The 13,016-nt window shown below is 39.9% G+C and overlaps 1 protein-coding gene across 1 annotated transcript in view; it reads right to left on the bottom strand.

Moving 5' to 3' along the window:
* The window catches only part of LOC103370349 (tetratricopeptide repeat protein 28-like), an 86,479-nt gene that overhangs the window by 37,611 nt on the left and 35,852 nt on the right, over positions 1–13,016 (bottom strand). The window contains exon 7 of the mRNA XM_008299376.1: positions 34–230. Coding sequence (XP_008297598.1) covers positions 34–230 — 197 coding nt within the window. The remainder of the gene's footprint in view (positions 1–33; positions 231–13,016) is intronic.

Below are 13,016 nucleotides of genomic sequence, written 5' to 3'. Positions count from 1 at the left end.
GAAGTGCTGCCTGTGAAGTGTTGGTAGATTCACCTCCAGAGAGATCTGCAGTTCTTGTCGGTGGTACCTCACCGCCTGGTCGTAGATGCCCAGAGCATGATAGGCGTTGCCCATGTTACCATAGGCCCGACCCTGGGCCGCGTAGTCACCGAGCTCCTGGGCAAAGGACAGGTGGGCTTTGTGGAGCTTCAGGGCTTTATCATACTCCCCCTTCATCTGGTGTATGATGCCTGAGGGAAGATGTGACAGAAGGACAGAGACAAAGTGTTTGTTAAACGAACCGAGACAATAAGACGCCAGTAAACAACAGATCCAATTGTAATCTCAAGTCATCTGAGAAAGTCCAAACAAATCTCAGCTCATCTGAAACATGTCGACGTGTAAAGTCATTTGAGTCCAAGTGGACTTTTAAGTCTTTTTGCAGAGCAGAATTTAAATCATGTCAGGCCCAAGTCACTTGAAATTAAAAGTTGCAAGATATTGGATTCATATTCAAAATACTGATACTTTACATTTTGGCTGATTGTCATCATATGCACATATTTTTTCCACCTAATAGCAGAGAACATTTGAAGTAGAAGTGGTATTAACATATTATTATTAGGGAAATCCAATGCCATTGTCTTATATGCATACACTTCCAGTGCTATAGATGTGGTGGAGTACCTGGCTGCGCCACCAGGTGAAGCCTCTTACTATCTAATACTGCAGTGACCAGATGAGGGGTCAGTTGGAGTTATACCACAGCATGTTTTTGGACTGTGTGGGAGGAAGTCAAAGAACCCAGAGAGATCCCACGCTGCACGGGGAGAACCTGCAAACTTCACGCAGAAAGATCCTGGGTGTCCTCATCAGGATGCAAACCAGCGACCTTCTTTCTGCGAGGCAGCGGTGCTAACCACCGAGCTACCTTGCAGCCCTAGGTCAGATAGCGGCTTACATAATTAAAAATGAGTCTGATCAGACAAGCCCAAGCCAGCTCTCAAGCCAATGAAGAAGTTTCATCTGGACAACAGCTTATGACTGTCAACAGAGGGTTTTTGGTCCCATGAGGCAGGAGTCTCAATCATTTGCAACAAATCAAATCAAGTCTCAAGTTGTGTGATATGAGTCTAGGTCAAAAAGTCAAAAGTCAAATTTAGATTAAAACCACTGAAAATAACCTGAATGAAGTCTTAAGTCTGTTAACAATGTGAGGCAGGTCAAATCAAGTTTGAAGTCATTTGTCCAAGTCTGATCCAAGTCATCCAAGTCAATTCAAGTCACTACATCCAATTAAACCCTAAAACTATCAAGAGTGGTTTTAATGTCCTGCGAGGCGGGCTAGATTAGATCTCAAGTCATTTGAAACAAATGTCCAAGTCTCTGGTCTGGATCTCTGTTGACCTGTTTATCCAGTACTGATTTGATTAGTTGTGAACATCAAACAGTATTTACTGCACATGCTGGGAGAGCAATGAACATGGTTAATTCCCAAAATGACACAGAGGAGGTATAAATATCCAACATGTGTGTGCATGTGAATATAAATGGTTTTCAGCGCGTAAAATAGGATGTGAGTGCAGAGCAGTAAATAATTTAAAAGCTACAGTGAGAAGATTCAACAAATCTCATAAAATGTGCTGCCGTGGCTCTTCAAACTTTACTGCTGCATATATTCTCTATCCTGGGAAAACGAACTGGAAAAGTTGGTTCCCAGTGGCCGACACAACTTATTCTGTGATGATGTGTTTTATCCACTGTCAACAACCTAGTTTATGGAGCCACGGCAGACCAAAGCTGGAGAAGACAATAACAAGTTAAGGAAGAAGCTAGGGACACAAGCGAGGAAGACACAGACTTCACATGTTACGTATTCACAGGAATAGTTTTACTCTATGCTACATTTCAGCTGACACCTATACAGGTTATTTGCAATCTAACACTATATTGCACAAAGCTGAGCCTTGCCAGGTGACTTCCGCACATTTTTAAGTCTAAAAAGTCACATTTATCAAGAAATCTGCCATAATTTCAACCTGTTTTAGAGCGTGACAGGTGGAGCCTTTCAAAAACTGGTCATGCTAGGTTTTTCTCTCATCAAAATTAATTAAAACAACATTGTATCGTCAGTCTTACCAAAAAGCAAGCATAACGTGGTTTGTACCAACATTTCATCAGCATGTCAAATGCAGGTATGTGCAATGTGTTGTGAAAGAAAATAAGAAAATAGTTAAAACAATAATGAAAATAGAAAAAAAAGAAAAGCAAAAAACCCTCTGAACCCTAATGTTGTTTGGAAGGAAAGCTATTTTTGAAAAATTGCCAAAATCGCAGCTTTTATCAGCTAGGAACTGTAAAAACCTTTCAAGGTTCTCACCTTTCCCACTGTCCTTGAACTGCTCAGAACGGCCTAGAAACCTGCAGATTAAAATTAATTATTTTTTCGAATTATGTGAAAAGGTGGTACATGTGCATTTAAAGAGGTTACTGCCCCAAACAAAAGACACAATCATATTTATGTGTGTGTTTACTCAGCAGGGATAAAACTAAATTAGAAAAGCTGATCTGTGGGGGAATAATTATGTGAAAGCGCCTTAGAGCTTTACTGCATTATATTCCATTATAGTTTTAATTAACCCCTGAAATTTGTGTTTTCCTTTACATAAATAGAGACATTTCCACAAGACACTGTTGCAGAAAAAGACCAAAGTGATGTGTAAAAATTCACCAGAAAGCAGGAAACTAAGTGCTTAAAACTCAAATATTTCTCCAAATGTCTTGTTTAATATCTCTTCATTTTTTTAAAAATGTGTTAAATATTTTAAATTTATCACCAAAATGAATGCATTAATTTTGACTGCGCTCTAAATTATTGAACACATATATCACACCAACCTCTGTAATGCTTTGGAAGGCTGGCAGTTCCTCACACCAACTCTGGCAATACTGTAATTTCTGGGAGCCACAGTTGTATTCAGATATCATGTTAAAAGAGCTGAAAAATGCACCAGTATGCACAATTGTCACCTAATCTACTGCATTACAGGTTAGAACGTAATATCTAATGAATAATCACTGCTGTAAGATGCAGATTTACATACTAATAAACACAAACATTCATCATTCAGCTGCATAAAAAAGTTAGATGTACGTCTGGAAGTTACAACAAATGCTCCTTATAGATAAATGCACAAATTTGGTTCACTTATGCATCAGAAAAATTTGAAACAGCTGACTTTTACTCATGTAGAAGGATTTGGGTGGTGGTTTGTTGTTATTTTTTTCATGCACTTTTAATCTCCCCTCCTGCTGCTAGTGTGTTATTCACACGCACAGCACTAACTGCGTTCTAACCAGATGGAGACTAAATTGTGACTGAACTTTGCAGTGTAAACACTGGGTTACAACCTGGTCCAAATCAGTGCAAACACATGTAAATTTGCAGGATTAGATTTTACAACATCTGCTTTTCATATGACTGTTGCAAATGTACAGATTTCCAACCTGATTTCTTTTCACACAAAGGTCTCAGGGAGATAAACCAAATATAACACACTGATCTGAATAAATAGTTTTTGTTCAACTCTGTTGCTAAGATTTCTGTGCAATTTTCAGGACATTAAAGCTAGAGTAGGCAATGCATTCCAGAAGCATTTTTATGTTGTTTGTTGAAAGTGTCTTTACACATTGACAGCAAACAAACAAACAAACAAAAAAATCAAGTGTTCTAATAATAAAAACTAAGAAATACGTTATGTATGGCAGTCACAGGTCTGTAGAAAGCTGTCTAATCATTGCATTTGGTCTGCATGACATGACTGGATGGCCTGCTTTCCTGTCTAACTGTGCCTCCCTGCTCACCTGGGTGTCTAGAGCTACCGAGCAAATTCTAAAGTTCCACACAAACCAACAGCATCCTGCTCTGCTGAACCTGCCACATGATCGTACCTACTGTATTTGTGTATTTGTGCTTCTTTTAGTGCTCTTTTTGATCCTCTTCCAGTTTCACAAGGGTATGATCTATTATCCCTACACAATATTCATTAGACCACCTATTGTTTTCTTGACAAAGTTTACCCAACAGCACTTGCACATTGAGAATTTTGTTTGAAGTTTTAAAACTGTATACAAATTCAAGCTGTTTCTGAGAGCCTGCATACTCTAGCTTTAAGAAAACTGTTACTGTCAGTATTAGAAGTACTTAAATAAAAGTAACAATACCTCATGATGCATAAAGACTCAAATTACATTTTTACTTAAGCAGCAAAATGTATTTGAAACTAAAACTAAAAACACTAAAATTACTGATTTCTGTTTTTAATCTATAACAGCTCTTCATATTTTCTAAGCTGATGATATGTTTTGTTTGTAAAATTTGTAAAAATGGAAATTACAACATAAAAGTTACAGGGATTTTGAAACAAGAGGTCTCTGACTTCCTGCACATGTAAAGAGATGCAGGTTCTCCTATGAGACAACTGTTGCTTATGTAAGCTTGTTGTAAAATGAGAATTATGTAAAAGGGTAGATGGAGGCTGAAAAGGACTGTTGCTGGCAAAAAGTCAACATTTCCAGCAGATAATCCTCGCAGGACACATGGGAAATGATCTGCTTCAGTGTAAGAGTATAACAGCACAATGCCCCAACAAAAGTGTGCATAGAGTTTTGATTTGTTTGCTTTGCATTGTAAATTACTTTCTGTGAGCCATTCTAGCACACATACTAACCTTTTAGATGGACTGAGTGATCTAAAACCATGGAAAAGAAACCTTTTTTTTTAATTTTCCTGCTAACTGCTCTGAGAAATGTTGAGCTGAGGGAACATACAGTGTATAAAAAACATGACAATCAACCATGAAGACATAGCGGAGGACAGATGAGAGAGGGGTGACGAGAGGGGAAGCAGGGATATGGGGGGTGTCGAGACACCAGATGGAAGAGGTTACATGTGGTTTTCATGTCAGACTGTGGTCTGATTCACTGAGTGTAAACTGTGGATGATTCTTCCAAAACCCCTGGCACAGGTCCAGCTCTAGCTGCACCTTTCTAGCTGTCAACAAATGCCCCCAAAATGCTAAACTCAACAATGATTTATTCTATTTATCGATTTATTGTGTATCTAATGTGTCACTACACATCAGTGAACCAAACTATTTAACTGGGTGACACGCTCCTCCAATACCATGAACACACACTGTAGTCTATTTTTGATACTGTCTTGCAGATGTAGAAGCTAAATAGAGCACTAAATGTGTATCTACCTGTGCATTCACTATGTCTTCCTCTTCAAACAACCTTTAGTAAAAACTATAGTACCTAGCTGATGTACAAAATTCTTTTAAAAATGAAAGTTTTTTTTTTTTTTTAAGATTTAAATCATTTCCAGGGTATTGAAATCATTTTTTTTCTTGGACAAACTAACACATTGATCATTTTTGACTCTGATTCATTTCTTTCACACTGGTCATTTCATAATGTGAGTGTGCTTGGTTGTCTGTCTCTAAGTGTAGCCCTGTGATAGACTGGGGACCTGTCCAGGGTGTCCCCTGCCTTCACCCTAAGTCAGCTGGGATAGGCTCCAACCCCCCCGTGACCCTAGTGAGGATTAAGCGGTGTATAGATAATGGATGGATGGCTCATGGAATTTGTTGACGCTAAGAAAAATATTGAATATTATCAGCCTCATCCATGCATAAATCTCTCTAAAGGTTTGAGACTAAAACAGAGAGTTTGAGATAGTCTGCAGAACATTAGGTGGCTTGTCACTGCAGGAACTCGGTGCAGGCTAACGTTGACACGAACTGCCCTGTAATTGGCCTTTTCAGCTTTTCTGTTTCCGTTGCAGTATTGGATCCAAGAGCTTAACTCTGAGTGCACCACCAACAACAAGTACTAGTTACTGAACACACCTCCAGTTCTATGAGCACAGAGGAAATAGAACAATGCAGGTTTCTTGAGTTTGTCCGTATGTTGTTGATGGAGATGTTAGAGGAGAAGCCTGACACCGAACAACAACACTGACAAGACAGGTGTCAGCTCCACAATAACTATGACATCATGTTGGCTGCATTTTGTTCAAACGGATGGACAACAAGATGACTGGAAACTTCCAACCAACAGGACAGATCATCTAAAAACAACTTGTCTGTGTTATATTCATCAATAATATTTGTGCTGGATCACCGTTTGATATCGTTCTATTTTCAGGAATCGTATGAATATGTGCAGCTGATCTGTTTCCAGTCTGTTCTTCATTATTCCAGTACAAAATAACCAGATTCAAAAAATGTATAATGCTGCAAATACAAACCTTGATGTTAACTGAGTATTCATTAAGGCCAGTAAGACACAATAAGGATTAAACCTGCTATTTTTTTTCTTTACAACCAATCGCTTGGTTTAGTTTTTTTGAATAATTTACTGTTATTTTACAGACTTAACCTGTTTTGTTAATTTACAGATAATAACTTGTAAAATTACAGGAATAAGATACTTATTTAAATGTTAACCCTAAAAAAACAAAACACCAAAACTGAAAATAACATCTAAATCAAAAATCAATATTTTTGTAAATCATAACTCGTTCTTTTACTATGTCTGACCACAAGAGATTCTATTTGATTTCAATCAGCAAAAAATATAATTATTTCACATATATTTTCTAATATTTGGGGGGGGAAAAAAGAGTGTTTGATAAGGATTGAATAATTACAGATGTTGGCTGTTTTCACAGTTTTCGAATATTACAGTTTTCCATTGTTTTTAAATTAGTTTTTTCCCGGAATTCTTTTTGCAGTGTAGAATGAACTCTGTCGGCCCCACCAGTCTTCAGATATGCCAATAAAGAGAACTGCAGTATTTCCCCAAATGTCTATGTTGTGAACTGAAGTCCTTAAAATAAACCTGTGATTCATTCATTCACACAATATGATTAATTTTCATTAATAGCATCATTGGCAGTGATTTCTCATCAAGATTCAGAAAGGTCATCAATGCTGTCTCAGTTTACAACACAAAAAACACAAAGCACAACACACTGAAGGCAGAGGAATAAAATGGAAAAAGCTCAAACACAGGAAGGTACAACTGAATTTAAAATACAGAAAACCATAGAATGGAAAATAGCAAAACTGAGTGCACAGTAACGGAGAAATTCAGATTAAGTTTGTATCTTTAATTGGCATATTGTTGCTCAGTGTGCAACTGCAGAAAAGAGCCATTCACACTTTGTGAAACTGGCTAACAACCGAGAGGACTTGAAATATGCATGAGGTGTTTACATTGTCCCAGCAGACACGACGCGTGCACACGAGCACACATTAAATGGTGGGTCTGAGGGTCCTCCCCCCGTGAAATCCTGAGCATCAAGCACTTCAATTCCTGCATTCTGGTTATTTTTTATGAACCAATTTGTTCATTTTCTGCATCAATTTATGCTGGAAATGTGTTCATTTATGTAAAAGAAAACAGATTCAGCGGTTGTGTGAGCTTATAATTCACAATTATATTTTTAGGCATAAAAAAAAGACCTAGTGCTGAGAAAAAAAAAAGACTGAAATCTACTCTTATATATATGTGTCTACTACAGACAGTGAAAGAGCGTTATTACGGTGTATAGATTACACACTGAGCTGTACGTTTAGAGAAATAATTCAAACAAGACAGGACCTACATAAGCCCCATCTGCAACAATATGTATGAAACAGGGTTAGGTGAGGAAGAAGAGGAGGCTGCTGATAAGGAAAGGGAGACCTCGTTCGTCGGGGTCTCGGGCTAAGAGGATTACAGCAAAGCCTGCAGAGTTGGCTGGAATAGCTGGTTACAGTTACACACCTCCTCCTAAACTCTGAAACACAAGTGTAAATACACACACACACACACACTGAGTCCAAGGTGTGAGGGGGCCGGCGGTCTGCGGATATTCTGCAGGACGGGGGGATTCCCTGGCGTGGAGGGGACGCAGTGTGAGCTGCGAGGATTAGAGGTGTGGAAAATTAGTAGAGATCTGATGACAGGGTTTTCAGCTGAGACAGCACACAGAGATTAGAGGAGGAGAGGTAGTGGTCTATGGTTACCTTTCTCCACGGCAGGATGGAAAATGCTCGGTCATCAACGAATGAAACTGGGTGTGGCCACCTTGTGGAACCAAGTCTTTTTGACTGTATAGCCCCTTTTCAGACATGGGATATGTAACACTGCTGCTTCATCAACACATTAAAGTGAAACATTCTGTCATTCAGACATGGGCTATGTTCAGATGAAGGTTCTCACAGCTTCATTCAGTCAAACCCCCCACAGTGACAGAGTGACACGGTATGCACACGACATTCATCATTCACACAAGAACAGAAGATGCACTGAGTGTTGTATAATGCATACTACTGTAAACTGTGACAGTGGGGTTCAGACTTGTGCCGTGTTGAAGGTGATACAGAAACAGTACTAGGTCTGACCTAGTAGGGTTACCATCTGAACTTTTATGGCGAAGTGAGGAGGGTTAGGGTTAGCAGTGCTCATTTAGATATGAAGCTGCAATGCTCATTTAGAATCACCAATTAACCTCAACATGTTTTTGGACCTTTTGGGAGGAAGCTGGAGAACCCGGAGAGAACCCACGCTGCATGGAGAGAACATTTAAACACCATGCAGAAAGATCCTGGGTGTCCTCACTGGGATGCAAACCAGCGACCTTCTTGCTGCGAGGCAACGGTGCTAACCACCGAGCCACCTTGCAGCCCACTACCTACATTATAATTAAATTAAATTTACTACCAGATAGACTGTGCAACAAAAAACTATTCATCCACAATCATTAGCTCAGTAATGTAAACTGGCTGTAGCGAGTTGTTGTCAACTACATTCACTTTAGGTGTATCTCTGTGTCTCCACTCCTGTCAGTTCTGCCCCAGTTTTTGTTTGTCTGTGTCCAAACAGATGCTCAATGACCTGGAGCAGAACTCCACGAATGGAGGAAAAACAACAGCAGAGACTCTCACATTTAGCTGAGGTGACATTAGTGTGCATAAATAAGCAAAAATAACATCAATACAATACTTTGTTTTTCAATTCTCCAGTTTTTGGGGCAGTGGTTAAATCCTGCACTTTCTCTTTGGCGATGCGGTGTGGGAAGTCACTCTGAATCAGTTTATAACCAGGACCAGAGTCGGAACTTATAACCTCAGGAAGTTCAGGGAGGAGCTCATGCACTAATAAACATGCATGGCTGGACCAGCAGCCAAAACATGTTTGGATATGAAATGTATCTTTTCTGACACATCTTGTATACATTGGATTGATTTTAATAACTTTAATGTTCTTGAAGAGAGTATTATCTAGAAAACTGGTATCAGGTTAGGACTCTGTATCAAATGACTTGGAATAGGGGCCAAAAAAATTTGATCAGGACATCCCACCAGGCTGGTAAATGTTTCTTGGGTGGGACATTTGTATCTTGGCAAGAGCTTTTTTAATTTCGTCCTACCAAATGCTTGTGAAAATGAAGCCTATCATTCACTTTAGTTTGCTGAAGCATTTTTTCTTTCTGTGTAATTTCATACATGTATACAAAACCTGGTCCTGTGAATTTGCTGGACTAATAATATTTAATTTTGATCATTGCTGCTGGAAGAATAAACCTCATCAGTTGGCAAGACCACGGGTGTCCTCATCTCATTCCTCATTCACAAATACAACGCGGATTGAGAAGTAAGAAAAGTGTCATAACAGGCCAGCTACATTAATGGTGGAGCATCAAAACCACAGCACTGGTTCATACATTTAAATTAAAGTTTATCTAAAGCTAATGTGAGGCCTCAATTTCTCTCTTCTTGTCTTTTCCTGTTGCATCACATCAGCTTCAGCAGCATGTAACATCACACTTGCAAGTAAAAAAAAAAAGAAAAACACATGAAATACATTGAGCTACTCACTAAATGTGAAGTGTTTCCAAGTAACAACAATGGAACAGAAGCCAGATTTCAGAAGGATTGTGGTAAAACACCAGACGTCCCAAAGCAACTAAATGAAAGGTAAGAAGAATGCCCGTGAAGCTGGCATGCTGTCATTTTAAGAAAAGAGGTAATTAAGATTTAAATGGTGCCATCACAAATCACAGAGGACTTCTGCTGGGCAGCGAGACAATGGCCTAGTTCAGATTGTTTGGATTTAGGGAGAACTGCTGTGTAAAACACAGAGATTACACTGAAGTTTGACAGTTGGATTTAGGCTGATGAATGGACTCTGGTTTGTACAGAGGAGAAACAAAAGGAGGAAAGAAGAAAGAGAGGAGAAAACAAACAAGGGAAGTCAAGAAGAAAGGACAGCCAAAAGGAAAGGACACAAGAGCACAAGGAAACAAAGAAAATAGGGTAGGAGGCAAAGAAGGAAAGGAATAAAGACAAAAACCCAGAGGAGAGGTAAGTAGGAGAGGAAACAAAGAAAGGAAGAAAACAAGAGAAGGAAAGAGGAGAGGAGAGAGAATGGGAAGGGGGAAACAAGGGAGGACTGGAGGAGCTGGAAACGAAAGATGGAGCAGATAATAGTGAACAACAGGAGAAAGAGGAGTGGAGAGGAAAGGAGACAAGGAGTAAGAAAGAAAAGGGTGAATGGAAAGGAGGAGAGAGGAAAACAACTGAGAGGAGAAGAAAAAAAAACAAAAAGAGAAAAGTGAAGGAACCAAAGGGGGAGAGGACAGAATAAAAGACTAGAGAAGAGGAGAGAAGGAAACAGGTAAGAGGAGTGATGAGGAGGAAACAAAGGATGAAACAAAGGGAGGAAAACTGGTGAATGAAAAGAAAGACAAGAGGAGGCATGTAAAAGGAGGACTGAAGTAATGAAGGACAGGAGAGGAGGAGGAAACGGAAGAGAAAAAGGACAGAAGACAAGAGGTGGAAGCAAGAAAGTGGACGGAAGAGAGGATAAGAGGAAACAAGGGAGGAGGGCAGGAGGAGAAAGGTGATAGAAGAGGAGAGAAGGAAAGGGACAGAAAAGGAAACAAAAGGAAGAAGCAATAAAAGTAAGGAGAGGAGAAAACAAAGAAGGGAAGGAAAAGAGAAGAAAAGAAGACAAAATGAACCTGGAAAAGAGGAGAGGAGAGGAGAGAAAGGGGTGAAACAAGGGAGGAGAAGAGAGTTGAGATTAGAAAAAGAAATTAAGTAAGAGGAAAGAGGAGGAAAGAACATAGGCAAAGAGACGAGACATGAACAGACTCAAGAAGAGGAAAGGAGAGGAGGAAGAGAGTGAAAAAAGGAAACGAGAGAAAGGGAGGAAAAAGACAAACAAGAGGAGAGAAAGAATTAGGCAAAGGGGGAAGAGAGGGAAACAAAGGAGGAGCGGAAATAAGACAAAAGGAGGAAACAAGCAAGGGAACGAGAGAAGGAACGAACAAGAGACTAGAGAGGGAAACAAAGGAGGAAAGGAGAAGTGGAAAAAATGGCAGAAAATGGATGAAGAGAGGAAAAGAAGAAAGAGGAGAGGAGAATGAAGGGAAGTCAAGTCAGCATTCAGAGTGAAAGGGGCGTAATCATCCATAAATGATGATGTGAATCATTGATCTGAACCACAGACTGAAGCTCGTCTGTCAGGAAAGTGTCAGCCACTTCAGCAATCGCCTATTAGTCACACATCAAAGCATCCACTGAACCACCGCTGTCCGACTGATTTCCTTTTACTCACTTCAGACGGTTAATATGCCACTTCTTGGTGAGTGAACACAAAACTGGCTCTGCAGTGACATTTACTGAGAAGGTGAGTGAAAACAGCACAAAAACAAGGACGCTATAAACTGTCAACACTTCAGATTTGTTCCAGAATGAACTCACAGTGACTAAAACAGGTCTCATATCAGGATTTAATGCAGGAAAGTTTCACACCACCATTATAAAACACTGACAGCAAGGGTTCTGGTCAGTCCTAAAATTATGCAACAGCATGACACCAAAAGTNGTGGGAAGTCACTCTGAATCAGTTTATAACCAGGACCAGAGTCGGAACTTATAACCTCAGGAGGTTCAGGGAGGAGCTCATGCACTAATACACATGCATGGCTGGACTAGCTGCTATATTAATAATCTGTTTATAGCATCTTCACAACCTTTCATGTTGAACCTTTAAGGGGTACCTGCTCTATATTAAGAAATGCAATTTATACAAAAACACAAATAGAGGTCCACAACTGTTGGGATTGTTGCCTTCTTAGCAGTTTATTCAAATACTAACATTTGAAATTTGCTCTTCCTTTCTGGAGGCCATTAAACATCACAGAACTCTTTGTCATGGTGGCCTACTAAACTCCCACAGAGTTTCCTGCTGTCCAAGTAAATACAAGTGAAGGCTTGTGACCACCAACAGCTTGGATGCAGAAGTTCAATGTTTTTCTTATTGCATTGCAGAGCTACTCAGTTGTCAATCACACGAGGTGTGTCAGAAAAGTTCCAGGACTGGTGTCACATAAAGATATATTTCAAACCCAAACTACAAACTAGGAGTTTTCCCCTTCAGACGATCAACCAGCACGTCTACAAAGAGATCCTGAGGTGTTTGCTTCGTTCAGTGCACGAGAAGAGGCAGAGTTGTGACAGGACAAGTCGTGGCTGCTTCACCATGACAACACGCCTGCTCATGATGCCCTGAACATCTGACAGCTCCTGGCTGAGAAGAACATCGCCGTGCTGGAGCAACCTCCCTACTCACCCCACCTGGCTCCGTGGGATTTTTTCCTCTTCCCCAAGCTCAAGGGGGTCATCAAGGGGACCCGTTTTGAAGACGTGGACGACATCAAGATTGCTGTGACAACGGAGCTGCAAAGGATCCCGGAAAAACCGCTCCAGGAGTGCAAGGCTGGGAAGTGCGTTAGACTCGAAGGGAATTACTTCGAAGGGAAAACTTGCAGTTTTTAGTTTGGATTTGAAATGTATCTTTTCTGACACATCTTGTATACATTAGATTGATTTTAATAACTTTAATGTTCTTGAAGAGAGTATTATCTAGAAAACTGGTATCAGGTTAGGACTCTGTATCAAATGACTTGGAATAGG

Source organism: Stegastes partitus, unplaced genomic scaffold (assembly GCF_000690725.1).
Source record: "Stegastes partitus isolate 25-593 unplaced genomic scaffold, Stegastes_partitus-1.0.2 Scaffold1410, whole genome shotgun sequence".
Taxonomy (NCBI): Eukaryota; Metazoa; Chordata; class Actinopteri; family Pomacentridae; genus Stegastes; species Stegastes partitus.
Note: the sequence above shows the minus strand (reverse complement) of the source record. Positions and strands in the feature narration are given on the sequence as shown.